At 50.6% G+C, this 26912-nt stretch overlaps 1 protein-coding gene across 1 annotated transcript in view; it reads right to left on the reverse strand.

Annotated features, from left to right (window-relative positions):
- Positions 1 to 324: 324 nt before the first annotated feature.
- hgh1 (HGH1 homolog (S. cerevisiae)) overlaps positions 325 to 26912 on the reverse strand; it is a 34714-nt gene continuing 8126 nt past the window's right edge. Inside the window, exons 5-7 of the mRNA XM_059971604.1 lie at positions 22373 to 22464; positions 18109 to 18231; positions 325 to 940 (exon numbers count right to left, since the gene is read on the reverse strand). Coding sequence (XP_059827587.1) covers positions 761 to 940; positions 18109 to 18231; positions 22373 to 22464 — 395 coding nt within the window. The 3' untranslated portion in view covers positions 325 to 760. The remainder of the gene's footprint in view (positions 941 to 18108; positions 18232 to 22372; positions 22465 to 26912) is intronic.

Here is a 26912-nt window from a genome sequence, read left to right on the forward strand (position 1 = left end):
GGATCATTTTCGTAAACCTTCCTCTGGACCATCTCCAATGCCAGCACATCTTTTCTTAGATACAGTGCCCAAAACCACTCACAATATTCCAAGTGCAGTCTGACCAATGCCTTCTAAAGCCTCAGCATTACATCTTTGCTTTTATATTCTAGACCTCTTGAAACGAATGTTAACATTGCATTTGCCTTCCTCACCACCAACTCAAACTGCAGATTAACCTTTAGTGAATCCTGCACAAGGACGCCGAAGTCCCTTTTGCACCTCTGCTTTCTGAATTTGCTCCTCGTTTAGAAAGCTGAGGAAAGACGATTCTTGACTGCCTACCCTATTTACGTCTCTCAGAATTTCCTAAACTTCTATCAGGCCCCTGCTACTCCAGAGAAAACCCATTCCTGTTGAACCTCTCATTATAGCTCATGCCCTCTGATCCTGGCATCATCCTGGTGAGCCTCTTCTGCACCCTCCCAAACTTTCGCATCTTTCCTATAATGGGGTGGCCAGAACTGTATCAACAGAAGAAAGGAGCACAGAAGGCAGGAGAGTTTGGAAATGATTTTATTTATATCAGTCAGCAAAGCTTGGGAAAATGAGGAGATCTCCGCTTGCTCCAGGGACATTAGGCAGGATCTGAACTTCAGCGATGGGGGCTTGTGACACAAGGGTGGTAACCGTCACCTCCCAACATCTACAAAACCAAGGTCTTCTACCAACCTGCCACTCTGAGCATGAAGTTATCGCAGGTCTCCACACAGGCATACCGTCATCTCTCCAGAACCTCTGGCATTTCTCCTGGCGCACCCTCTCCAGTCTTAAGAGGCTCGCCCTTGAGGCGCCTCTGCTCCTCCTCGTCCTGCCGCCTCAATGTCCTCTCCACCTCCTCGGGGATCTTCACCTCCAGCAGGTTCTCCATCCCAGCCTCGGGCTCGTCAGAAATCAGCACCTGGGGGGGTGGAGGGGATACCAGGAGACTGTGGACAAATCAGTGACACCGATGGCAGCCATCTCCCGCCTCTACAAGTGGGTCCCTGCCCAGTCTGATGGGGAGCAGATCAAAATGGTTTACCGGTGCAAGAAGATGAACTCTTGACTTCATAACGTACCTCTGAGTCATAGAGTACTACAACACAAAACAGGACTTTCAGCCCATCTAATCCCCATATCTACAAAAGGATAGGCCACGTATTTAAGAAAGCATGCACTGGCATTGCAGAAGGTCCAGGCGAGGTCTGAGAGAGCGTGCAAGACAAGCATTTTACTGGGTTTTGGTACACGTAACAACAATAAAGCAATACTAATTTTACCTGCTGCGGTCCTCCCTTGGTGACTGCATTTGATAACCCCACTGGCAGGGTGGTACTCCCACAGCACTGGCCAACCCATAACCCACCCCCAACTCTCTCCCTCAGCATTGACGAGTCCAGTTGAAAGATCAGCTGTTGATTCCTGTCCATGGATGCTGCCTGACTTGCAAAGTTCCACCAACATTTGCTACCCTTGGTACCGATTCTCTCCCAACACATTCAGCAAGACTGCATTCATTCGACACTGCCCTCCCCACAGGGCCGCACCCTCAGTCCCACAACACTGGAATGTGTTACAAAACAGTCGGGGGTTCTGGAATTATGACTAATTATGGGTGAACCAAAATAAGAACCAGTCTTTAAGGAAGAAAACTGGTACACAATTTAACTTCCAACTGAAACTTAGTAGCTACTGAAAACCAATCATTGGGTGTGGAACATTGCAGCTCTGTACGATTGGTAGGGGGAGACAACAGATGAATGTTCCTGCACAAATGCCAGAGCAATTCAGCAGGTCAGGCAGCATCTATGGACAGGAATTAACAGCTGACATTTCAGGCCAAGACCCTTCATCTGAACATCCTGATGAAGGGTCCCAGCCCGAAACGTCAACTGTATATTTCTCTCCATGGATGCTGCCTAACCTGCTGGATTCCTCTAACATTTTGTACCTGTTACTTTAGATCTCCAGCATCTGCAGAAACACTTGTGTGCCCCTGCCATTCGCACATTATTAAAGGTTTCTTGCTGCCACTTAAGGCACAGTTCTGATTTGTCACTGAACCTTCCGGTAAGTTATATACTCACGGAGACAGCCTTCAAAACTGTTACAAAGGGGGTACATTTTGGGTATCTGGCTTTTGGAACAGATACCAGCGTTGAATATTCAAAGGGACATGCTGCCATTGAAGAAATTCTGTAGATGTAGCTGACTACAGTCAGTGGCCACTAATGTAAATATCTAAACAGCCAATCGTGTGACAGCAACTCAACGCATGAAAGCATGCAGATATGGTCAAGAGGTTCAGTTGTTTTTTCAGACCAAACATCAGAGTGGGGAAGAAATGGGATCCAAATGTCCTTGACCGTGGAGTGCTTGTTGGTGCCAGACGAGGTGGCACCAGATCAGTCAGTGAGAAACAGCTGATCTCCTGCACAGCAGTCTCTAGAGCAGGGTTTCCCACCCTACTTTTGGTCCAGACATTACAGAGAATGGTGAGGGGGAGAAATAAAACATCAAGTAAGCAGTAGTACTGTGGGCAAAAATGCCTTGTTAATGAGATGGGTCAGAGGAGAATTGTAAGATTAGTTCAAGCTGACAGGAAGGCAACACCAATTCAAATAACCACCCATTACACCAGTGGCGTGCAGAAAAGCATCGCTGAATGCATAACACGTTGAAATTATAAGAAGATGGGCTACAGCAGCAGAAGACCACAGCAGGTTCCACTCATCTACCTAATGAGCTAAGTCAAGTTGTTAAGGTTCAGTCTGTGACTTCAGCAGGTGAAAATGTAGTTAATCGGTTATTGTTCTCTTTCAGTTGAAAAAGTTATAACATCGAATCTGAGGACTCATTATAACTGAGGACTCTCTCCCTTCTGGAGGTTTACTGTGTGAATAAAAACTTCTTCATTTCCCAGTTACAACCTCCGTGTGGTTCAGTGCTAGTGATTCTCAACAGAAAAGGATCACGAGAGGCCTCAGCAACAGGAGGAGCTTAGCAGGCCATGCAACGTCTGTGGAGGGAAATGGACAGTCGACTTTTCAGCTCGAGACCCTTCATCAAGGACTGGAGAGTGGGCAGTTTGCCAGAATAAAAAGGTTAGGGAGAAAAGTGGAGGAAGAGCTGGCAGAGGAAAAGTGGATCTAGGTGAGGGGTGATGGTAGGGGAGTGGTAAGAAGCTGGAGGTGATAGATGGATCTAGGTGAGGGTAGGGGAGTGGTAAGAAGCTGGAGGTGATAGGTGGATCTAGGTGAGGGGTGAGGGTAGGGGAGTGGTAAGAAGCTGGAGGTGATAGGTGGATCTAGGTGAGGGGTGAGGGTAGGGGAGTGGAAAGAAGCTGGAGGTGATAGGTGGATCTAGGTGAGGGTAGGGGAGTGGTAAGAAGCTGGAGGTGATAGGTGGATCTAGGTGAGGGGTGAGGGTAGGGGAGTGGTAAGAAGCTGGAGGTGATAGGTGGATTTAGGTGAGGGTGAGGGTAGGGGAGTGGTAAGAAGCTGGAGGTGATAGGTGGATCTAGGTGAGGGTGAGGGTAGGGGAGTGGTAAGATGCTGGAGGTGATAGGTGGATCTAGGTGAGGGGTGATGGTAGGGGAGTGGTAAGAAGCTGGAGGTGATAGGTGGATCTAGGTGAGGGTGAGGGTAGGGGAGTGGTAAGAAGCTGGAGGTGATAGTTGGATCTAGGTGATGGTAGGGGAGTGGTAAGAAGCTGGAGGTGATAGGTGGATCTAGGTGAGAGTAGGGGAGTGGTAAGAAGCTGGAGGTGATAGATGGATCTAGGTGAGGGTAGGGGAGTGGTAAGAAGCTGGAGGTGATAGGTGGATCTAGGTGAGGGTAGGGGAGTGGTAAGAAGCTGGAGGTGATAGGTGGATCTAGGTGAGGGGTGAGGGTAGGGGAGTGGTAAGAAGCTGGAGGTGATAGGTGGATCTAGGTGAGGGGTGAGGGTAGGGGAGTGGTAAGATGCTGGAGGTGATAGGTGGATCTAGGTGAGGGTGAGGGTAGGGGAGTGGTAAGAAGCTGGAGGTGATAGGTGGATCTAGGTGAGGGGTGAGGGTAGGGGAGTGGTAAGAAGCTGGAGGTGATAGGTGGATCTAGGTGAGGGGTGATGGTAGGGGAGTGGTAAGAAGCTGGAGGTGATAGCTGGATCTAGGTGAGGGTAGGGGAGTGGTAAGAAGCTGGAGGTGATAGGTGGATCTAGGTGAGGGGTGATGGTAGGGGAGTGGTAAGAAGCTGGAGGTGATAGGTGGATCTAGGTGAGGGTAGGGGAGTGGTAAGAAGCTGGAGGTGATAGATGGATCTAGGTGAGGGGTGAGGGTAGGGGAGTGGTAAGAAGCTGGAGGTGATAGGTGGATCTAGGTGAGGGGTGAGGGTAGGGGAGTGGAAAGAAGCTGGAGGTGATAGGTGGATCTAGGTGAGGGTAGGGGAGTGGTAAGAAGCTGGAGGTGATAGGTGGATTTAGGTGAGGGTGAGGGTAGGGGAGTGGTAAGAAGCTGGAGGTGATAGGTGGATCTAGGTGAGGGTGAGGGTAGGGGAGTGGTAAGATGCTGGAGGTGATAGGTGGATCTAGGTGAGGGGTGAGGGTAGGGGAGTGGTAAGAAGCTGGAGGTGATAGGTGGATCTAGGTGAGGGGTGAGGGTAGGGGAGTGGTAAGAAGCTGGAGGTGATAGGTGGATCTAGGTGAGGGTAGGGGAGTGGTAAGAAGCAGGAGGTGATAGGTGGATCTAGGTGAGGGGTGAGGGTAGGGGAGTGGTAAGAAGCTGGAGGTGATAGGTGGATCTAGGTGAGGGGTGAGGGTAGGGGAGTGGTAAGAAGCTGGAGGTGATAGGTGGATCTAGGTGAGGGGTGAGGGTAGGGGAGTGGTAAGAAGCTGGAGGTGATAGGTGGATCTAGGTGAGGGGTAAGGGTAGGGGAGTGGTAAGAAGCTGGAGGTGATAGGTGGATCTAGGTGAGGGTAGGGGAGTGGTAAGAAGCTGGAGGTGATAGTTGGATCTAGGTGAGGGGTGAGAGTAGGGGAGTGGTAAGAAGCTGGAGGTGATAGGTGGATCTAGGTGAGGGGTGAGAGTAGGGGAGTGGTAAGAAGCTGGAGGTGATAGGTGGATCTAGGTGAGGGGTGATGGTAGGGGAGTGGTAAGAAGCTGGAGGTGATAGGTGGATCTAGGTGAGGGGTAAGAGTAGGGGAGTGGTAAGATGCTGGAGGTGATAGGTGGATCTAGGTGAGGGGTGAGGGTAGGGGAGTGGTAAGAAGCTGGAGGTGATAGGTGGATCTAGGTGAGGGGTAAGGGTAGGGGAGTGGTAAGATGCTGGAGGTGATAGGTGGATCTAGGTGAGGGGTGAGGGTAGGGGAGTGGTAAGAAGCTGGAGGTGATAGGTGGATCTAGGTGAGGGTGAGGGTAGGGGAGTGGTAAGAAGCTGGAGGTGATAGGTGGATCTAGGTGAGGGTGAGGGTAGGGGAGTGGTAAGAAGCTGGAGGTGATAGGTGGATCTAGGTGAGGGTAGGGGAGTGGTAAGATGCTGGAGGTGATAGGTGGATCTAGGTGAGGGTGAGGGTAGGGGAGTGGTAAGAAGCTGGAGGTGATAGGTGGATCTAGGTGAGGGTGAGGGTAGGGGAGTGGTAAGAAGCTGGAGGTGATAGGTGGATCTAGGTGAGGGTAGGGGAGTGGTAAGAAGCTGGAGGTGATAGGTGGATCTAGGTGAGGGGTGAGGGTAGGGGAGTGGAAAGAAGCTGGAGGTGATAGGTGGATCTAGGTGAGGGTAGGGGAGTGGTAAGAAGCTGGAGGTGATAGGTGGATCTAGGTGAGGGGTGAGGGTAGGGGAGTGGTAAGAAGCTGGAGGTGATAGGTGGATTTAGGTGAGGGTGAGGGTAGGGGAGTGGTAAGAAGCTGGAGGTGATAGGTGGATCTAGGTGAGGGTGAGGGTAGGGGAGTGGTAAGATGCTGGAGGTGATAGGTGGATCTAGGTGAGGGGTGATGGTAGGGGAGTGGTAAGAAGCTGGAGGTGATAGGTGGATCTAGGTGAGGGTGAGGGTAGGGGAGTGGTAAGAAGCTGGAGGTGATAGTTGGATCTAGGTGATGGTAGGGGAGTGGTAAGAAGCTGGAGGTGATAGGTGGATCTAGGTGAGGGTAGGGGAGTGGTAAGAAGCTGGAGGTGATAGGTGGATCTAGGTGAGGGTGAGGGTAGGGGAGTGGTAAGAAGCTGGAGGTGATAGTTGGATCTAGGTGATGGTAGGGGAGTGGTAAGAAGCTGGAGGTGATAGGTGGATCTAGGTGAGGGTAGGGGAGTGGTAAGAAGCTGGAGGTGATAGTTGGATCTAGGTGAGGGGTGAGGGTAGGGGAGTGGTAAGAAGCTGGAGGTGATAGGTGGATCTAGGTGAGGGGTGAGGGTAGGGGAGTGGTAAGAAGCTGGAGGTGATAGGTGGATCTAGGTGAGGGTAGGGGAGTGGTAAGAAGCTGGAGGTGATAGGTGGATCTAGGTGAGGGTAGGGGAGTGGTAAGAAGCTGGAGGTGATAGGTGGATCTAGGTGAGGGTAGGGGAGTGGTAAGAAGCTGGAGGTGATAGGTGGATCTAGGTGAGGGTAGGGGAGTGGTAAGAAGCTGGAGGTGATAGGTGGATCTAGGTGAGGGGTGAGGGTAGGGGAGTGGTAAGATGCTGGAGGTGATAGGTGGATCTAGGTGAGGGTAGGGGAGTGGTAAGAAGCTGGAGGTGATAGGTGGATCTAGGTGAGGGGTCAGGGTAGGGGAGTGGTAAGATGCTGGAGGTGATAGGTGGATCTAGGTGAGGGGTGAGGGTAGGGAAGTGGTAAGAAGCTGGAGGTGATAGGTGGATCTAGGTGAGGGGTGAGGGTAGGGGAGTGGTAAGAAGCTGGAGGTGATAGGTGGATCTAGGTGAGGGTAGGGGAGTGGTAAGAAGCTGGAGGTGATAGGTGGATCTAGGTGAGGGGTGAGGGTAGGGGAGTGGTAAGAAGCTGGAGGTGATAGATGGATCTAGGTGAGGGTAGGGGAGTGGTAAGAAGCTGGAGGTGATAGGTGGATCTAGGTGAGGGGTGAGGGTAGGGGAGTGGTAAGAAGCTGGAGGTGATAGGTGGATCTAGGTGAGGGGTGAGGGTAGGGGAGTGGTAAGAAGCTGGAGGTGATAGGTGGATCTAGGTGAGGGGTGAGGGTAGGGGAGTGGTAAGAAGCTGGAGGTGATAGGTGGATCTAGGTGAGGGTAGGGGACTGGTAAGAAGCTGGAGGTGATAGGTGGATCTAGGTGAGGGGTGAGGGTAGGGGAGTGGAAAGAAGCTGGAGGTGATAGGTGGATCTAGGTGAGGGTAGGGGAGTGGTAAGAAGCTGGAGGTGATAGGTGGATCTAGGTGAGGGGTGATGGTAGGGGAGTGGTAAGAAGCTGGAGGTGATAGGTGGATCTAGGTGAGGGTGAGGGTAGGGGAGTGGTAAGAAGCTGGAGGTGATAGTTGGATCTAGGTGAGGGGTGAGGGTAGGGGAGTGGTAAGAAGCTGGAGGTGATAGGTGGATCTAGGTGAGGGGTGAGGGTAGGGGAGTGGTAAGAAGCTGGAGGTGATAGGTGGATCTAGGTGAGGGTAGGGGAGTGGTAAGAAGCTGGAGGTGATAGGTGGATCTAGGTGAGGGTAGGGGAGTGGTAAGAAGCTGGAGGTGATAGGTGGATCTAGGTGAGGGTAGGGGAGTGGTAAGAAGCTGGAGGTGATAGGTGGATCTAGGTGAGGGTAGGGGAGTGGTAAGAAGCTGGAGGTGATAGGTGGATCTAGGTGAGGGGTGAGGGTAGGGGAGTGGTAAGATGCTGGAGGTGATAGGTGGATCTAGGTGAGGGTAGGGGAGTGGTAAGAAGCTGGAGGTGATAGGTGGATCTAGGTGAGGGGTGAGGGTAGGGGAGTGGTAAGAAGCTGGAGGTGATAGGTGGATCTAGGTGAGGGGTGAGGGTAGGGGAGTGGTAAGAAGCTGGAGGTGATAGGTGGATCTAGGTGAGGGGTGAGGGTAGGGGAGTGGTAAGAAGCTGGAGGTGATAGGTGGATCTAGGTGAGGGTAGGGGAGTGGTAAGAAGCTGGAGGTGATAGGTGGATCTAGGTGAGGGGTGAGGGTAGGGGAGTGGTAAGAAGCTGGAGGTGATAGATGGATCTAGGTGAGGGGTGAGGGTAGGGGAGTGGTAAGAAGCTGGAGGTGATAGGTGGATCTAGGTGAGGGGTGAGGGTAGGGGAGTGGTAAGAAGCTGGAGGTGATAGGTGGATCTAGGTGAGGGTAGGGGAGTGGTAAGAAGCTGGAGGTGATAGGTGGATCTACGTGAGGGGTGAGGGTAGGGGAGTGGTAAGAAGCTGGAGGTGATAGGTGGATCTAGGTGAGGGTAGGGGAGTGGTAAGAAGCTGGAGGTGATAGGTGGATCTAGGTGAGGGGTGAGGGTAGTGGAGTGTTAAGAAGCTGGAGGTGATAGGTGGATCTAGGTGAGAGTAGGGGAGTGGTAAGAAGCTGGAGGTGATAGGTGGATCTAGGTGAGGGGTGAGGGTAGGGGAGTGGTAAGAAGCTGGAGGTGATAGGTGGATCTAGGTGAGGGTAGGGGAGTGGTAAGAAGCTGGAGGTGATAGGTGGATCTAGGTGAGGGTGAGGGTAGGGGAGTGGTAAGAAGCTGGAGGTGATAGGTGGATCTAGGTGAGGGGTGAGGGTAGGGGAGTGGTAAGAAGCTGGAGGTGATAGGTGGATCTAGGTGAGGGGTGAGGGTAGGGGAGTGGTAAGAAGCTGGAGGTGATAGGTGGATCTAGGTGAGGGTAGGGGAGTGGTAAGAAGCTGCAGGTGATAGGTGGATCTAGGTGAGGGTGAGGGTAGGGGAGTGGTAAGAAGCTGGAGGTGATAGGTGGATCTAGGTGAGGGTAGGGGAGTGGTAAGAAGCTGGAGGTGATAGGTGGATCTAGGTGAGGGTAGGGGAGTGGTAAGAAGCTGGAGGTGATAGGTGGATCTAGGTGAGGGTAGGGGAGTGGTAAGAAGCTGGAGGTGATAGGTGGATCTAGGTGAGGGTAGGGGAGTGGTAAGAAGCTGGAGGTGATAGGTGGATCTAGGTGAGGGGTGAGGGTAGGGGAGTGGTAAGAAGCTGGAGGTGATAGGTGGATCTAGGTGAGGGTGAGGGTAGGGGAGTGGTAAGAAGCTGGAGGTGATAGGTGGATCTAGGTGAGGGGTGAGGGTAGGGGAGTGGTAAGAAGCTGGAGGTGATAGGTGGATCTAGGTGAGGGGTGAGGGTAGGGGAGTGGTAAGAAGCTGGAGGTGATAGGTGGATCTAGGTGAGGGTAGGGGAGTGGTAAGAAGCTGGAGGTGATAGGTGGATCTAGGTGAGGGTAGGGGAGTGGTAAGAAGCTGGAGGTGATAGGTGGATCTGGGTGATGGTAGGGGAGTGGTAAGAAGCTGGAGGTGATAGGTGGATCTAGGTGAGGGTAGGGGAGTGGTAAGAAGCTGGAGGTGATAGGTGGATCTAGGTGAGGGTAGGGGAGTGGTAAGAAGCTGGAGGTGATAGGTGGATCTAGGTGAGGGTAGGGGAGTGGTAAGAAGCTGGAGGTGATAGGTGGATCTAGGTGAGGGTAGGGGAGTGGTAAGAAGCTGGAGGTGATAGGTGGATCTAGGTGAGGGGTGAGGGTAGGGGAGTGGTAAGAAGCTGGAGGTGATAGGTGGATCTAGGTGAGGGGTGAGGGTAGGGGAGTGGTAAGAAGCTGGAGGTGATAGGTGGATCTAGGTGAGGGGTGAGGGTAGGGGAGTGGTAAGAAGCTGGAGGTGATAGGTGGATCTAGGTGAGGGTAGGGGAGTGGTAAGAAGCTGGAGGTGATAGGTGGATCTAGGTGAGGGTGAGGGTAGGGGAGTGGTAAGAAGCTGGAGGTGATAGGTGGATCTAGGTGAGGGTAGGGGAGTGGTAAGAAGCTGGAGGTGATAGGTGGATCTAGGTGAGGGTAGGGGAGTGGTAAGAAGCTGGAGGTGATAGGTGGATCTAGGTGAGGGTAGGGGAGTGGTAAGAAGCTGGAGGTGATAGGTGGATCTAGCTGAGGGGTGAGGGTAGGGGAGTGGTAAGAAGCTGGAGGTGATAGGTGGATCTAGGTGAGGGTAGGGGAGTGGTAAGAAGCTGGAGGTGATAGGTGGATCTAGGTGAGGGTGAGGGTAGGGGAGTGGTAAGAAGCTGGAGGTGATAGGTGGATCTAGGTGAGGGTAGGGGAGTGGTAAGAAGCTGGAGGTGATAGGTGGATCTAGGTGAGGGTAGGGGAGTGGTAAGAAGCTGGAGGTGATAGGTGGATCTAGGTGAGGGTAGGGGAGTGGTAAGAAGCTGGAGGTGATAGGTGGATCTAGGTGAGGGTAGGGGAGTGGTAAGAAGCTGGAGGTGATAGGTGGATCTAGGTGAGGGTAGGGGAGTGGTAAGAAGCTGGAGGTGATAGGTGGATCTAGGTGAGGGGTGAGGGTAGGGGAGTGGTAAGAAGCTGGAGGTGATAGGTGGATCTAGGTGAGGGGTGAGGGTAGGGGAGTGGTAAGAAGCTGGAGGTGATAGGTGGATCTAGGTGAGGGTGAGGGTAGGGGAGTGGTAAGAAGCTGGAGGTGATAGGTGGATCTAGGTGAGGGTAGGGGAGTGGTAAGAAGCTGGAGGTGATAGGTGGATCTAGGTGAGGGGTGATGGTAGGGGAGTGGTAAGAAGCTGGAGGTGATAGGTGGATCTAGGTGAGGGGTAAGAGTAGGGGAGTGGTAAGATGCTGGAGGTGATAGGTGGATCTAGGTGAGGGGTGAGGGTAGGGGAGTGGTAAGAAGCTGGAGGTGATAGGTGGATCTAGGTGAGGGGTGAGGGTAGGGGAGTGGTAAGAAGCTGGAGGTGATAGGTGGATCTAGGTGAGGGGTAAGGGTAGGGGAGTGGTAAGATGCTGGAGGTGATAGGTGGATCTAGGTGAGGGGTGAGGGTAGGGGAGTGGTAAGAAGCTGGAGGTGATAGGTGGATCTAGGTGAGGGTAGGGGAGTGGTAAGATGCTGGAGGTGATAGGTGGATCTAGGTGAGGGTGAGGGTAGGGGAGTGGTAAGAAGCTGGAGGTGATAGGTGGATCTAGGTGAGGGTGAGGGTAGGGGAGTGGTAAGAAGCTGGAGGTGATAGGTGGATCTAGGTGAGGGTAGGGGAGTGGTAAGAAGCTGGAGGTGATAGGTGGATCTAGGTGAGGGGTGAGGGTAGGGGAGTGGAAAGAAGCTGGAGGTGATAGGTGGATCTAGGTGAGGGTAGGGGAGTGGTAAGAAGCTGGAGGTGATAGGTGGATCTAGGTGAGGGGTGAGGGTAGGGGAGTGGTAAGAAGCTGGAGGTGATAGGTGGATTTAGGTGAGGGTGAGGGTAGGGGAGTGGTAAGAAGCTGGAGGTGATAGGTGGATCTAGGTGAGGGTGAGGGTAGGGGAGTGGTAAGATGCTGGAGGTGATAGGTGGATCTAGGTGAGGGGTGATGGTAGGGGAGTGGTAAGAAGCTGGAGGTGATAGGTGGATCTAGGTGAGGGTGAGGGTAGGGGAGTGGTAAGAAGCTGGAGGTGATAGTTGGATCTAGGTGATGGTAGGGGAGTGGTAAGAAGCTGGAGGTGATAGGTGGATCTAGGTGAGGGTAGGGGAGTGGTAAGAAGCTGGAGGTGATAGGTGGATCTAGGTGAGGGTGAGGGTAGGGGAGTGGTAAGAAGCTGGAGGTGATAGTTGGATCTAGGTGATGGTAGGGGAGTGGTAAGAAGCTGGAGGTGATAGGTGGATCTAGGTGAGGGTAGGGGAGTGGTAAGAAGCTGGAGGTGATAGTTGGATCTAGGTGAGGGGTGAGGGTAGGGGAGTGGTAAGAAGCTGGAGGTGATAGGTGGATCTAGGTGAGGGGTGAGGGTAGGGGAGTGGTAAGAAGCTGGAGGTGATAGGTGGATCTAGGTGAGGGTAGGGGAGTGGTAAGAAGCTGGAGGTGATAGGTGGATCTAGGTGAGGGTAGGGGAGTGGTAAGAAGCTGGAGGTGATAGGTGGATCTAGGTGAGGGTCGGGGAGTGGTAAGAAGCTGGAGGTGATAGGTGGATCTAGGTGAGGGTAGGGGAGTGGTAAGAAGCTGGAGGTGATAGGTGGATCTAGGTGAGGGGTGAGGGTAGGGGAGTGGTAAGATGCTGGAGGTGATAGGTGGATCTAGGTGAGGGTAGGGGAGTGGTAAGAAGCTGGAGGTGATAGGTGGATCTAGGTGAGGGGTGAGGGTAGGGGAGTGGTAAGATGCTGGAGGTGATAGGTGGATCTAGGTGAGGGGTGAGGGTAGGGGAGTGGTAAGAAGCTGGAGCTGATAGGTGGATCTAGGTGAGGGGTGAGGGTAGGGGAGTGGTAAGAAGCTGGAGGTGATAGGTGGATCTAGGTGAGGGGTGAGGGTAGGGGAGTGGTAAGAAGCTGGAGGTGATAGGTGGATCTAGGTGAGGGTAGGGGAGTGGTAAGAAGCTGGAGGTGATAGGTGGATCTAGGTGAGGGGTGAGGGTAGGGGAGTGGTAAGAAGCTGGAGGTGATAGGTGGATCTAGGTGAGGGGTGAGGGTAGGGGAGTGGTAAGAAGCTGGAGGTGATAGGTGGATCTAGGTGAGGGGTGAGGGTAGGGGAGTGGTAAGAAGCTGGAGGTGATAGGTGGATCTAGGTGAGGGTAGGGGAGTGGTAAGAAGCTGGAGGTGATAGGTGGATCTAGGTGAGGGGTGAGGGTAGGGGAGTGGTTATAAGCTGGAGGTGATAGGTGGATCTAGGTGAGGGTAGGGGAGTGGTAAGAAGCTGGAGGTGATAGGTGGATCTAGGTGAGGGGTGAGGGTAGGGGAGTGGAAAGAAGCTGGAGGTGATAGGTGGATCTAGGTGAGGGTAGGGGAGTGGTAAGAAGCTGGAGGTGATAGGTGGATCTAGGTGAGGGGTGAGGGTAGGGGAGTGGTAAGAAGCTGGAGGTGATAGGTGGATTTAGGTGAGGGTGAGGGTAGGGGAGTGGTAAGAAGCTGGAGGTGATAGGTGGATCTAGGTGAGGGTGAGGGTAGGGGAGTGGTAAGATGCTGGAGGTGATAGGTGGATCTAGGTGAGGGGTGATGGTAGGGGAGTGGTAAGAAGCTGGAGGTGATAGGTGGATCTAGGTGAGGGTGAGGGTAGGGGAGTGGTAAGAAGCTGGAGGTGATAGTTGGATCTAGGTGATGGTAGGGGAGTGGTAAGAAGCTGGAGGTGATAGGTGGATCTAGGTGAGGGTAGGGGAGTGGTAAGAAGCTGGAGGTGATAGGTGGATCTAGGTGAGGGTGAGGGTAGGGGAGTGGTAAGAAGCTGGAGGTGATAGTTGGATCTAGGTGATGGTAGGGGAGTGGTAAGAAGCTGGAGGTGATAGGTGGATCTAGGTGAGGGTAGGGGAGTGGTAAGAAGCTGGAGGTGATAGTTGGATCTAGGTGAGGGGTGAGGGTAGGGGAGTGGTAAGAAGCTGGAGGTGATAGGTGGATCTAGGTGAGGGGTGAGGGTAGGGGAGTGGTAAGAAGCTGGAGGTGATAGGTGGATCTAGGTGAGGGTAGGGGAGTGGTAAGAAGCTGGAGGTGATAGGTGGATCTAGGTGAGGGTAGGGGAGTGGTAAGAAGCTGGAGGTGATAGGTGGATCTAGGTGAGGGTAGGGGAGTGGTAAGAAGCTGGAGGTGATAGGTGGATCTAGGTGAGGGTAGGGGAGTGGTAAGAAGCTGGAGGTGATAGGTGGATCTAGGTGAGGGGTGAGGGTAGGGGAGTGGTAAGATGCTGGAGGTGATAGGTGGATCTAGGTGAGGGTAGGGGAGTGGTAAGAAGCTGGAGGTGATAGGTGGATCTAGGTGAGGGGTGAGGGTAGGGGAGTGGTAAGATGCTGGAGGTGATAGGTGGATCTAGGTGAGGGGTGAGGGTAGGGGAGTGGTAAGAAGCTGGAGGTGATAGGTGGATCTAGGTGAGGGGTGAGGGTAGGGGAGTGGTAAGAAGCTGGAGGTGATAGGTGGATCTAGGTGAGGGGTGAGGGTAGGGGAGTGGTAAGAAGCTGGAGGTGATAGATGGATCTAGGTGAGGGGTGAGGGTAGGGGAGTGGTAAGAAGCTGGAGGTGATAGGTGGATCTAGGTGAGGGGTGAGGGTAGGGGAGTGGTAAGAAGCTGGAGGTGATAGGTGGATCTAGGTGAGGGTAGGGGAGTGGTAAGAAGCTGGAGGTGATAGGTGGATCTAGGTGAGGGGTGAGGGTAGGGGAGTGGTAAGAAGCTGGAGGTGATAGGTGGATCTAGGTGAGGGTAGGGGAGTGGTAAGAAGCTGGAGGTGATAGGTGGATCTAGGTGAGGGGTGAGGGTAGTGGAGTGTTAAGAAGCTGGAGGTGATAGGTGGATCTAGGTGAGAGTAGGGGAGTGGTAAGAAGCTGGAGGTGATAGGTGGATCTAGGTGAGGGGTGAGGGTAGGGGAGTGGTAAGAAGCTGGAGGTGATAGGTGGATCTAGGTGAGGGTAGGGGAGTGGTAAGAAGCTGGAGGTGATAGGTGGATCTAGGTGAGGGGTGAGGGTAGGGGAGTGGTAAGAAGCTGGAGGTGATAGGTGGATCTAGGTGAGGGTGAGGGTAGGGGAGTGGTAAGAAGCTGGAGGTGATAGGTGGATCTAGGTGAGGGGTGAGGGTAGGGGAGTGGTAAGAAGCTGGAGGTGATAGGTGGATCTAGGTGAGGGGTGAGGGTAGGGGAGTGGTAAGAAGCTGGAGGTGATAGGTGGATCTAGGTGAGGGTAGGGGAGTGGTAAGAAGCTGGAGGTGATAGGTGGATCTAGGTGAGGGTGAGGGTAGGGGAGTGGTAAGAAGCTGGAGGTGATAGGTGGATCTAGGTGAGGGTAGGGGAGTGGTAAGAAGCTGGAGGTGATAGGTGGATCTAGGTGAGGGTAGGGGAGTGGTAAGAAGCTGGAGGTGATAGGTGGATCTAGGTGAGGGTAGGGGAGTGGTAAGAAGCTGGAGGTGATAGGTGGATCTAGGTGAGGGTAGGGGAGTGGTAAGAAGCTGGAGGTGATAGGTGGATCTAGGTGAGGGGTGAGGGTAGGGGAGTGGTAAGAAGCTGGAGGTGATAGGTGGATCTAGGTGAGGGTGAGGGTAGGGGAGTGGTAAGAAGCTGGAGGTGATAGGTGGATCTAGGTGAGGGGTGAGGGTAGGGGAGTGGTAAGAAGCTGGAGGTGATAGGTGGATCTAGGTGAGGGGTGAGGGTAGGGGAGTGGTAAGAAGCTGGAGGTGATAGGTGGATCTAGGTGAGGGTAGGGGAGTGGTAAGAAGCTGGAGGTGATAGGTGGATCTAGGTGAGGGTAGGGGAGTGGTAAGAAGCTGGAGGTGATAGGTGGATCTAGGTGAGGGTGAGGGTAGGGGAGTGGTAAGAAGCTGGAGGTGATAGGTGGATCTAGGTGAGGGTAGGGGAGTGGTAAGAAGCTGGAGGTGATAGGTGGATCTAGGTGAGGGTAGGGGAGTGGTAAGAAGCTGGAGGTGATAGGTGGATCTAGGTGAGGGTAGGGGAGTGGTAAGAAGCTGGAGGTGATAGGTGGATCTAGGTGAGGGTAGGGGAGTGGTAAGAAGCTGGAGGTGATAGGTGGATCTAGGTGAGGGGTGAGGGTAGGGGAGTGGTAAGAAGCTGGAGGTGATAGGTGGATCTAGGTGAGGGGTGAGGGTAGGGGAGTGGTAAGAAGCTGGAGGTGATAGGTGGATCTAGGTGAGGGGTGAGGGTAGGGGAGTGGTAAGAAGCTGGAGGTGATAGGTGGATCTAGGTGAGGGTAGGGGAGTGGTAAGAAGCTGGAGGTGATAGGTGGATCTAGGTGAGGGTGAGGGTAGGGGAGTGGTAAGAAGCTGGAGGTGATAGGTGGATCTAGGTGAGGGTAGGGGAGTGGTAAGAAGCTGGAGGTGATAGGTGGATCTAGGTGAGGGTAGGGGAGTGGTAAGAAGCTGGAGGTGATAGGTGGATCTAGGTGAGGGTAGGGGAGTGGTAAGAAGCTGGAGGTGATAGGTGGATCTAGGTGAGGGGTGAGGGTAGGGGAGTGGTAAGAAGCTGGAGGTGATAGGTGGATCTAGTTGAGGGTAGGGGAGTGGTAAGAAGCTGGAGGTGATAGGTGGATCTAGGTGAGGGTGAGGGTAGGGGAGTGGTAAGAAGCTGGAGGTGATAGGTGGATCTAGGTGAGGGTAGGGGAGTGGTAAGAAGCTGGAGGTGATAGGTGGATCTAGGTGAGGGTAGGGGAGTGGTAAGAAGCTGGAGGTGATAGGTGGATCTAGGTGAGGGTAGGGGAGTGGTAAGAAGCTGGAGGTGATAGGTGGATCTAGGTGAGGGTAGGGGAGTGGTAAGAAGCTGGAGGTGATAGGTGGATCTAGGTGAGGGTAGGGGAGTGGTAAGAAGCTGGAGGTGATAGGTGGATCTAGGTGAGGGGTGAGGGTAGGGGAGTGGTAAGAAGCTGGAGGTGATAGGTGGATCTAGGTGAGGGTAGGGGAGTGGTAAGAAGCTGGAGGTGATAGGTGGATCTAGGTGAGGGGTGAGGGTAGGGGAGTGGTAAGAAGCTGGAGGTGATAGGTGGATCTAGGTGAGGGGTGAGGGTAGGGGAGTGGTAAGAAGCTGGAGGTGATAGGTGGATCTAGGTGAGGGTAGGGGAGTGGTAAGAAGCTGGAGGTGATAGGTGGATCTAGGTGAGGGTAGGGGAGTGGTAAGAAGCTGGAGGTGATAGGTGGATCTAGGTGAGGGTAGGGGAGTGGTAAGAAGCTGGAGGTGATAGGTGGATCTAGGTGAGGGTAGGGGAGTGGTAAGAAGCTGGAGGTGATAGGTGGATCTAGGTGAGGGGTGAGGGTAGGGGAGTGGTAAGAAGCTGGAGGTGATAGGTGGATCTAGGTGAGGGGTGAGGGTAGGGGAGTGGTAAGAAGCTGGAGGTGATAGGTAGATCTAGGTGAGGGTAGGGGAGTGGTAAGAAGCTGGAGGTGATAGGTGGATCTAGGTGAGGGGTGATGGTAGGGGAGTGGTAGGAAGCTGGAGGTGATAGGTGGATCTAGGTGAGGGTAGGGGAGTGGTAAGAAGCTGGAGGTGATAGGTGGATCTAGGTGAGGGTAGGGGAGTGGTAAGAAGCTGGAGGTGATAGGTGGATCTAGGTGAGGGGTGATGGTAGGGGAGTGGTAGGAAGCTGGAGGTGATAGGTGGATCTAGGTGAGGGTAGGGGAGTGGTAGGAAGCTGGAGGTGTTATGTGGAAATGACAAAGGGCTGAAGAAGGTGAAATCTGTTAAGAGAGGATGGTGAAGCATGGGATAAAGGGAACCATAGGAAGGAACGTGCTGGTGTCGGACAGATTCAGAAGGCTGGGGAAAGGAAAGGGATGGATGATGGGTGCCGGATGCCAGTGGGATAAGGTAAAAAAAGGAATGGGGTGGGGTGGCTGAGGGGAGTGGTTACCAGAAGTTGGAGAAATCGACATTCATGCTAATGATTCATAATGGTATTATTATTAGTTTATTATTGTCACGTTCCACTCAAGTGAAAAGCTTGTCTTCATACTGTTCATGCAGATCAAATCATCACACAGTGCCTTGAGGTAGAATTATATTGCAGAATAAAGTGTAAAAGCTACCAAGAAAGTGCAGTGCAGATAAACGATAAAGTGCAACACCGTCGATGTAGGCAGGTTGGAGGCGGCCAAGATTGAATACCAGGTCCTCTTCCTCTAATCTGCATCTAGCTTTCAATTTGCAGTAGGGTAGGCCGTTGGGAGACGTAATGTGGGAATGGGAAGAGGAATTAAAATGGCTAGCCAATCTTAGAGTTATTCACAAATTTGATGATTCAGTTTATGACACTATCAACCAGATGATTGGTTTAAGAGATGTTTGCATAAGTTCGTGGATAGGAGAGGTATGAAGGGCTATGGTCCAGGTGTGGGTCGATGGAACAAGGCAGATTTGGACAGACTAGATGGCCAAACTGCCCACTTCTGTGTTCAATGATGTTGGCTGGAATGGGACGCTTCAGTTACAAGGAGAGCTGGGGTCTGGGGAGAGGCTGAGGGAGTAGCTGTTACAGATAATATACATAGTAGGTAACAGAGGCCTGGTAAACACAACCCACTGAACCATATTACTGCCGAATCAGAACAACTCACTTCAATCAACTTCTCGCAAGCAGCCACAACGTCCGGCTCCTTCTCCCATTTGTGTAGTTCCCGTAGGATCACGTAGGTGTTTCTGTCCCTCACCACCTTACGCCCGTTCTTCGTCGCCACAAGCTACGACAGAATCAGCGGAGATAAATATAAAGATTAGCTTCATCACACGTACATCAAGGCCTGCAGGGAAATGCGCCATTTGCATCAACAACCAACACAGCCTGAGGATGCGCTGGGAGCAGCTCCTAAGTGTCACCAACATAGCTTACCCACAAGGTCATCAACGCTAACCTGTGGGTCTTTGAGACCGGAGCGGCCAGAGGAAACCCATGCAGTCGCAGGGAGCACGTACAAACTCCACAGACAGAGGCGGGAATTGAACTGATCGTGGGTGCTGTACGCAAAGTTACACAGGACTAGTGCCATCTTCCCACGAGGCTACAAGAAGCCAGATCGGGTGTTCAGTGAACAGTAGGGTTCTGAGGAATGTTACAGACCCGAGGGAACTAGATGTGCAAACACACCAGAATCAGGTTTCTGATGTGACATACGTTGTGAAATTTGTTTTGTGACAGTACATTGCAAATTCAAGGACAATTTTAACTATCATTCAACTATACATGAATACAGCCAAACAAGACAGTGTTACTCTGGGGCCATGGTGCAGAACACAGTACCAACATTCACACAAAGCACAAGGCACATAGGTTATATATAAGTCTAAAGTAAGTTTTATAATCAAAGTACATATGTGTCACCATAATCAACCAAAATTACTTTTCCTGCAGGCACACTCAATAAATCCATTATAGAATAATAGAATCAATGAAAGACTCACGAACTTGGGCATTCACCAATATGCACAAGACAAGAAACTATGCCAGTACAAAAATAAAGAAATAATAGTAAGTAAATAAATAAGCAAACAAGCAAGCAATAAGGAGAACATGAGATGAAGAGTCCTTGAAAGAGAGTCCAGAGGTTGTGAGGAACATTTCAAAGATGGCGTAAGTGAAGTTGAGCAAAGTTAATCCCTTCGGTTCAAGAGCCTGATGGTTGAGGGGTACTAACTGTTCCTGAACCAGGTGGTGAGAGTCCTGATGCTCCTGTACTTTCCTTCTGATGGCAAAGAGAACACATCTTGGGTGGTGGGTGTCCTTGATGATGGATATTGCTTTCCTGTGACAGCACTTCATGTAGATGTTCTCAATAGTGGGAGGGTTTTACCCGTGATGGACTGGACTGTATCCACCACCTTTTCTAGAATTTTCCATTCAAGGCCACTGGCGTTCCATACCAGCCTGTGATGCAGCCAGTCAATACGCTCTACACCAGACATCTCAGGAAGTTTCTCAAAGTTTTAGATGTCACTTCGAACCTTCACAAGCTCCTAAGGAAGTAGAGGCGCGGCTGCGCTTTCTTCATAATTGCACTTACCTGCTGGGCCCTGAAGAGGTCCTCTGAAGTAACACTGAGGAATTTAAAGCTGCTGACCCTCTCCACCTCTGATCCTCCGTTGAGGACTGGCTCATGTTCCCCTGGTTTCCTCATCCTGAAGTCAATAGTCAGCCACTTAGTTTTGCTGACATCGAATGAGAGATTGTTGTTATGGCACGACTCAGCCGGATTTTCAGTCTCCTGCCCACGTGCTGATTTGTCACCACCTTTGATTCGGCCTGTGTCAGTGGTGTCGTCAGCAAACTTAAATACGGCGCTGGAGCCGCGCTTAGCCACACTGGCATAAGTTCAATGCGAGTAGAGCATGGCCTTGCGGTGCACCTGTGCTGACGGAGACTGTGGACAGCAAGCCAATGTATCAATATAATACAGTCACACACAAATATAGAGCCCAAGTCCATGAATGTTGCAGCAGACGAACACCAATGCAGCTCATCTTCTTTCAAGCAAACACATGTGGGGGTGGGGGCCAACACCGACTCCAGCACTCTGGTGGAGTACCTGACTGTGCACCTCCCCAGACAGCTGCAAACAGGCAACACCACAGCCTGAGGCCTAGTCCTGGCTATGACTCAGGCCACGTAGCTCCACTGCTGCCTGCTCCCACAGTATATAATAAAAAAAACTATAAATTACTGTAAGAAATACATTTTTAAAAATTAAATAAGTAGTGCAAAAGAGAGCAAAGGAATAGGAGGTAGTGTTCATGCATTCATAGTCCATTTGTAAATCTGATGGCAGAAGCTGTTCCCAAAACATTGAGAATGTATCTTCAGGCTCCTCTACCACCTGTTTCTCCCCTCATTCCAAAAACCTAGGGTCAGATTTAATAAGGAATGAACATTTGTGTCACCGACCAAAGCAGTCCGAGGATGTGCTGGAGGCAGCTCACGAGCGTCACCGTGTTTCTGGCGCCAACGTAGCACGTCCACAACTTACTAACCCACACGTCTCTGAAAGTGGTGAAAAAGGCTTCTGGCAAACTGGCCTTCAGCAGGTTGAGCAGGTTGGAATTTGCTCCATCAGAGTTTGGGAGAATGATGGCTGATCTTATAGGTACATAAAATAATGAGTGGCAGAGACATGCTTTACCCCAGGATTGGAAAATCAAGAACCAGAGGGCACAGGTTGAAGGTGAGAGGGGAGAGAATTAATAGGGAACCTGAGGGGCAACTTATTCGCCAGGTGGCTGGTCTACATATACAGAACAAACTGCCAGAGAAAGCAGCAGAGGTGCAGTTCTAGTTTAAACCCCACCATGGAGCATTAGCAAATCTTCCTGCTAGTCCCCCTCCAGTTCAGGTGCAAACTGTCCCATCTGTACAGGTCTCACCTTCCCTGGAAGAGAGCCCAATGTTCCAAAAATCTTACGCCCTCCCTCCTACACCAACTCCTTCAGCACTTGCTAAACTTTATGATCTTTCTGTTTCTGGCCACACTAGCACAGGGTATGAGTAGCAATCCTGAGATCACAACCTTACCCTTTAACTTAGCAGCTAATTCCCCAAACTCACTTTGCAGAACCTCGTCACAATTCCTATCTCCGTCATTGGTACTTACATGAACCACAGCCTCAGACTGTTTACCCTCACACTTAAGAATGTTGAGGACTAGATTGGAGATGACCCAGACCATGGCATCGGGAGGCAACATCTTCGAATCTTGTTCTCATCCACCGAACCTCCTTTCTGTTCCTCAAATGAATCGCCCATCACCACGGCTCGCCCACCTTCTCTTCTGAGTCAGACTCGGTGCCAGAGACCTGACCACTGTGATTTTCTTCCACTAGGTCACCCCTACCCACCCCCAACAGTATCCGAAGTGGCATACCTGTTGTTGAGGGGGATGGCCACAAGGGTACTCTGCACTGGCCATTTAACCCCTGTCCCCTTCCTGACTGTCACCCAGTTTCCTGTGTCCTGGACCTTGGGTGTAACTACCTCTCTATACCCTACTTGTCACCCCTTCAGCCTTGGAGTTCATCCAGTTCCAGCTCCAACGCCTTAATGTGGATTATTGGAAGCTGCGGCTGGATGCACTTCTCACAGTTGTAGTGGTCAGGGACACTGGAGGTCTCCCTGCCTTCCCGCATCCTGCAAGGGGTACATTCCACTATCCTGCCCGTCATCCCTACTGTCCTAACTAAGCAAATACTAATATAAAGAAGGAAAAACAAGAAATTGTGTGTATGGGAGAGGGAGAAAATTCTACCTAGTTTTTTTTTGGCCTCAACTCACTGAAGCCTCTCCTTGTTGAAACCTTGAAGAGCTCAAGACTGTAACTCTGTCCACTCCGACGACAGCGCTTTGCTTACCCCGCCTTACTTTAATTTGTTCTTGCCTATCAATTCCGAACGCTGATTGGGCACTGCTTAATACTCGAAACCGCCACAAGTCGTTGCCTTTTCTACTCAGTCGGGGAACCTGAGTGAATAACGTCTTCTCAGGCTTCTGCTCTCTGACTGGGGACTGCGTTACTGCGCTGCATTTTACCACAGATCAGCTCGTGTGGTATATCACAGCATCTTGTTGTGCAGGAGCTGGCTACGTCTCCAAAAGCAGTCATTGCATTGGGACATGGCATCTTGCTGTGCAGGAGCTGGTACAATGTCTCCAAAAGCAGTCATCGCATTGGGACGTTGGATATCTCTCCCCACCCCCCTGATTGAGATAGTTTGTCTCCCTCTCCCCATCTCTCTCACTCACTCACACACACACACACACACTGTCCACATGTAGTGCTGAAAGCCAGTGTGAGTGAGGGGTCAGTGCCCACATCTCTCCCCCCTCCCACTGATACGCACCAGGTTAATGGCCTCAAGCAGCATCCTGCGGATATCTGGGTCCTCCTCACGCCGCTTGTCCTCGGGCAGATACTGTAGGTCCACGGGCAGCCCTGGGTCACAGGTTAGAGAGAGGCCAGAGGTCAGGGGTGTCTACGGGCATCATTAACAGACATTCATTGCTCCCAGAAAGTGAAGACAGGCAAACAGATTGAGTGGGGCCAAAGAGTGGCCACTGTCAGAAGATGAGGTCTGATGTCCCAACCCACCCTCAGTGCTCACACAAAACACTGGGAGACTGAGGTCAGGCAACATCTCTGGAGGGAAATGGACAGCTGACGTTTTGAGCCAAGGCCCTTCAATGGAACTAGACAGGAAAGTGGCGAGGGTATGGGTGGGGTGGGGGGAAAAGAGAAGATTCCAGAATAAAAGCATCCATCATCAGGGATTCCCATTGCCCATGTCATGCTCTCTTCTCACTACTGCCTTCAGGAAGGAGGTACAGGAGCCCCAGGACTCACACCACCAGGTTCAGGAACGGTTATTACCCCTTGACCATCAGCCTCTTGAACCAGAGTAGATAACTTCACTCATCCCAACACTGAACCTTCCCAGAACCTATGAACTCACTTTTGTGGACTTGTCCTGATATTTATTGCTCATTTATTATAGTTTTTTTTGTATTTGCACAAATTTATCCTTTGCACATTGGTTGTCTGGGTGCAGACTTTCACTGGTTCTGTTGTGGTCTTTGTATTTATCGAGTATGCCCACAAGACAACGAATCTCAGGGTTTTATCTGGTGATACACTGTCCACATCCCAACATTACTGGCGAAATCCTGAGATCAACAAACACGTCCACACAGATCCAGTATAGAACCCTTCTGGAGAAAAGAGAAACAACGGCATCAACAATCAGTGAATCGCCAGTAATCTCGGGATCTGGACAGAGCATCAAACATTTCCAATGGACCTCTCTCGAAGCTAGTCAATCAGAATCTTCTACTGCTAAACCGTTCACAGTGTTTCCAACCAGCCAACCAGATCACGGTGTCTAAATATCCATCCAGACCCCAGAGGAGTACACAAGCTGCCATTTTGAGACAACACCCTGAACTGCGCACTGATGCTAGTCTCTCGATTGGAACCGCAATGTCTGTAAACATTCTGCCAAGCTTGGCAATCAATCAAACTTCCCAATAGCCACCCGAGCTACTAATAGTCTGCAAGGTTATCTAAGTATGCATACAATTGAGATTTGTCCTCCCACAGGCAGCCACCCCTACAGAACTCTTCAGCTCATGTTCTCTGTTTATTGCTTATTTATCCATTATTATAAGTATTTTGCATTAGTCGTCATGGTGAAAGACATTAGCAGTATGGTGTAAGTTCCAGATGTCGAGGGACAGGAAGTGTGTGAAGTTACCATAACAAGAGAGAAGGTTTTTGGGAAACTGAATGGTCTGAAGGTAGATAAGTCACCTGAACCAGATGGTGTGTTCCCCAGGGTTCTGGAAGAGGTGGCTGAAGAGATCATGAAGGCATTAGTAATGATCTTTCAAGGATCACTAGATTCTAGTATGGTTCTGGAAGACTGGAAAATATCATTCCATTCTTCAAGAAGGGACAGAAGCAGAAGAAAGGAAACTATAGGCCAGTTAGTCTGACCTCAGTGGTTGGGAAGATGTTGGAGTCGATAATTAAGGATGAGGTCTGAGGGTACTTGGAGGCAGATGATAAAATAGGCCATAGTCAGCATGGTTTCCGCAAGAGAAAATCTTGTCTGACAGATCTGTTGGAATTCTTTGAAAAAAATAGCAAGCAGGATAGACAATGGAGAATCAGTTGAAGTTGTGCATTTGGATTTTCAGAAGGCCTTTGACAAGGTGCTATACAAGCTGCTTAACAAGCTACGAACCGACTGTATTACAGGAAAGATTCGAGCATGGATAAAGCAGTGGCTGATTGACAGGTGGCAAAGAGTGAGAATAAAGGGAGACTTTTCTGGCTGGCTGCCGGTGACTGGCGTTCCACACGGGTCCATGTTGAAACCGAATATTTTATGTCATATGTCAATGACTGGGATACTGAAATAGATGGCTTTGTGGCCAAGTTTGCGGCGATATGAAGATAGGTAGAGGGGCAGGTAGTTTTGAGGAAGTAGAGAGGCTTCAGATAGACTTAGATGAGGTGAATAGACAAAGAAATAGCAGATGGAATACAGTGTCAGGAAGTGTATGGTCACACACTTCGGCAGAAGAAATGAAAGGCTGACCATTTTCTAAATGGAGAAAAAAATACAAAAAAAAAGAGGTGCAAAGGGACTTGGGAGTTCTTGTGCAAGATTCCCTAAAGGTTAACTTGCAGGTTTAGTTTGTGGTGAGGAAGGCAAATGCAATGTTAGCATCCATTTCAAGAGGACTAGAATATAAAAGCAAGAATGTAATGTTGAGAATTTACAAAGCACTGGTGAGGCCTCACTTGGGGTACTGTGAACAGTTTTGGGTCCCTTATCTTCGAAAGAATGTGCTGAAACCGGAGAGGGTTCAAAGAAGAAAATGATTCCAGGATTGAATGGCTTCTCATATGAGGAGCATTTGAAAGCTCTGGGCCTGTATGTGCTGGAATTCAGAAAAACAAGGGGTGACCTCACTGATGATGAAAGGCCTTGATAGAGTGGAACTGGAGATGTTTCCTACGGTGAGAGACTCAGAATAGAAGGGCGTCTTTTTAGAATGGAGATGAGGAGGAATTTCTTTCGCCAGAGAGTGGCGAATCTGTAGGATTCTTTGCCAAAGGCAGCTGTACAGGCAAAGTCTTTATGCATATTTAAGGCATAGGTGAATAGATTCTTGATTAGTCAGGGCATGAAGGGATACAGAGAGAAAGCAGGAGATTGGGGCTGAGAGGAAAATTGGATCAGCCATGATGAAATGGTGGAGCAGACTTGATGGGCAAAATGGCCTCATTCTGCTCCTATATCTTATGGTCGTTATTAATCATTTTGAATTTGCCCAGTAGTTTGTCTTTCACATTGTCCATCTTGTATGCAGTTTTTCATTGATTCTATGTTGTTTGGAGTCCAAGTACTGCACAGAAACAGGCCCTTCAGCCCATCTAGTCTGTGCTGAACCATTTAAACTGCCCTAGTCTCATCAACCTGAACATCGCCCTCCATATCCCTACCATCTATCTATCCCTTAAATGTTAAAATTGAGCTCATGTATACACCTGCGCTGGGAATTTGTTCCACACTCTCACGGCCCCGAGTGAAGATATTTACCCTCATTTTCCCCTCAACTCTTTTCACTCTTAACCTCTCGTTCTAATCTCACCGAACCTCGGTGGAAAAGGCCTACTAGCATTTACTCTGTCTAAACCCTTCACAATTTTGTATACCTTTATAAAATCTCCCCTCAATTTTCTACTTCCCAAGGAATAAAGTCCTAACCTATTAAATCTTTCCTTATAATTCAGGTCCTCCATCCTTTTAATTTTTTTCTATGTTCTTTCAAACTTAGTTAAATCTTTTCACAGCTGTAGAGGACCCTGGTCAGACCCCACTTGGGGTACTGTGCTCAGTTCTGGTTGTCTCACTACAGGAAGGATGTGGAAACCATAGAAAGGGTGCAGAGGATGTTGCCTGGATTGGGGAGCATGCATTATGAGAATAGGTTGAGTGAACTCGGCCTTTTCTCCTTGGAGTGACAGAGGATGAGAGGTGACCTGATAGAGGTGTATAAGATGATGAGAGGCATTGAATGTGAATAGTCAGAGCTTTTTCCCAGGGCTGAAATGGCTGCCACAAGAGGACACAGGTTTAAGGTGCTGGGGAGTAGGTACAGAGGAGATGTCAAGGGTAAGTTTTTTTACTCAAGAGAGTGGTGAGTGGAATGGGCTGCCAGCAACGGTGGTGGAGGCGGATATGATAGGGTCTTTTAAGATACTTTTAGATAGGTACACGGAGCTTAGTAAAATAGAGGGCTACAGGTAAGCCTAGTAATTTCTAAGGTAGGGACGTGTTCAGCACAACTTTGTGGGCTGAAGGGCCTGTATTATGCTGTAGATTTTCTAGGTTTCTGTTTTTTGTTTGTAGGGGACCAAAACTGCACACAATACTCCAAATTAGGCCTCACCAATGTCTAATACAACTTCAACATAACATCCCCACTCCTGTACTCAATACTTTGATTCATGAAGGTCATCGTGCCAAAAGCTTTCTTTACAGCCCCATCTATTTGTACCACTATTTTCAATGAATTCTGGACAATTTCTTTGTATCCATTGTGAATTCCCACAAATAAATGAATCTCAGGGTTATATATGGTGACATATCTGTACTTTGATAATAAATTTACTCTCAGTGGCCACCCATTTCAATTCTATTTCCTATTCCATTAAGAGCTCTTAAAGATAGTGGAGTCAAGGGATATGGGGAGAAGGCAGGAATGGGGTACTGATTGTGGATGATCAGCCATGATCACATTGAATGGCGGTGCAGGCTCAAAGGGCTGAATGGCCTATTCCTGCACCTATTGTCTATTCCCATTCCGACATGT

Source organism: Hypanus sabinus, chromosome 6 (assembly GCF_030144855.1).
Source record: "Hypanus sabinus isolate sHypSab1 chromosome 6, sHypSab1.hap1, whole genome shotgun sequence".
NCBI lineage: Eukaryota > Metazoa > Chordata > Chondrichthyes > Myliobatiformes > Dasyatidae > Hypanus > Hypanus sabinus.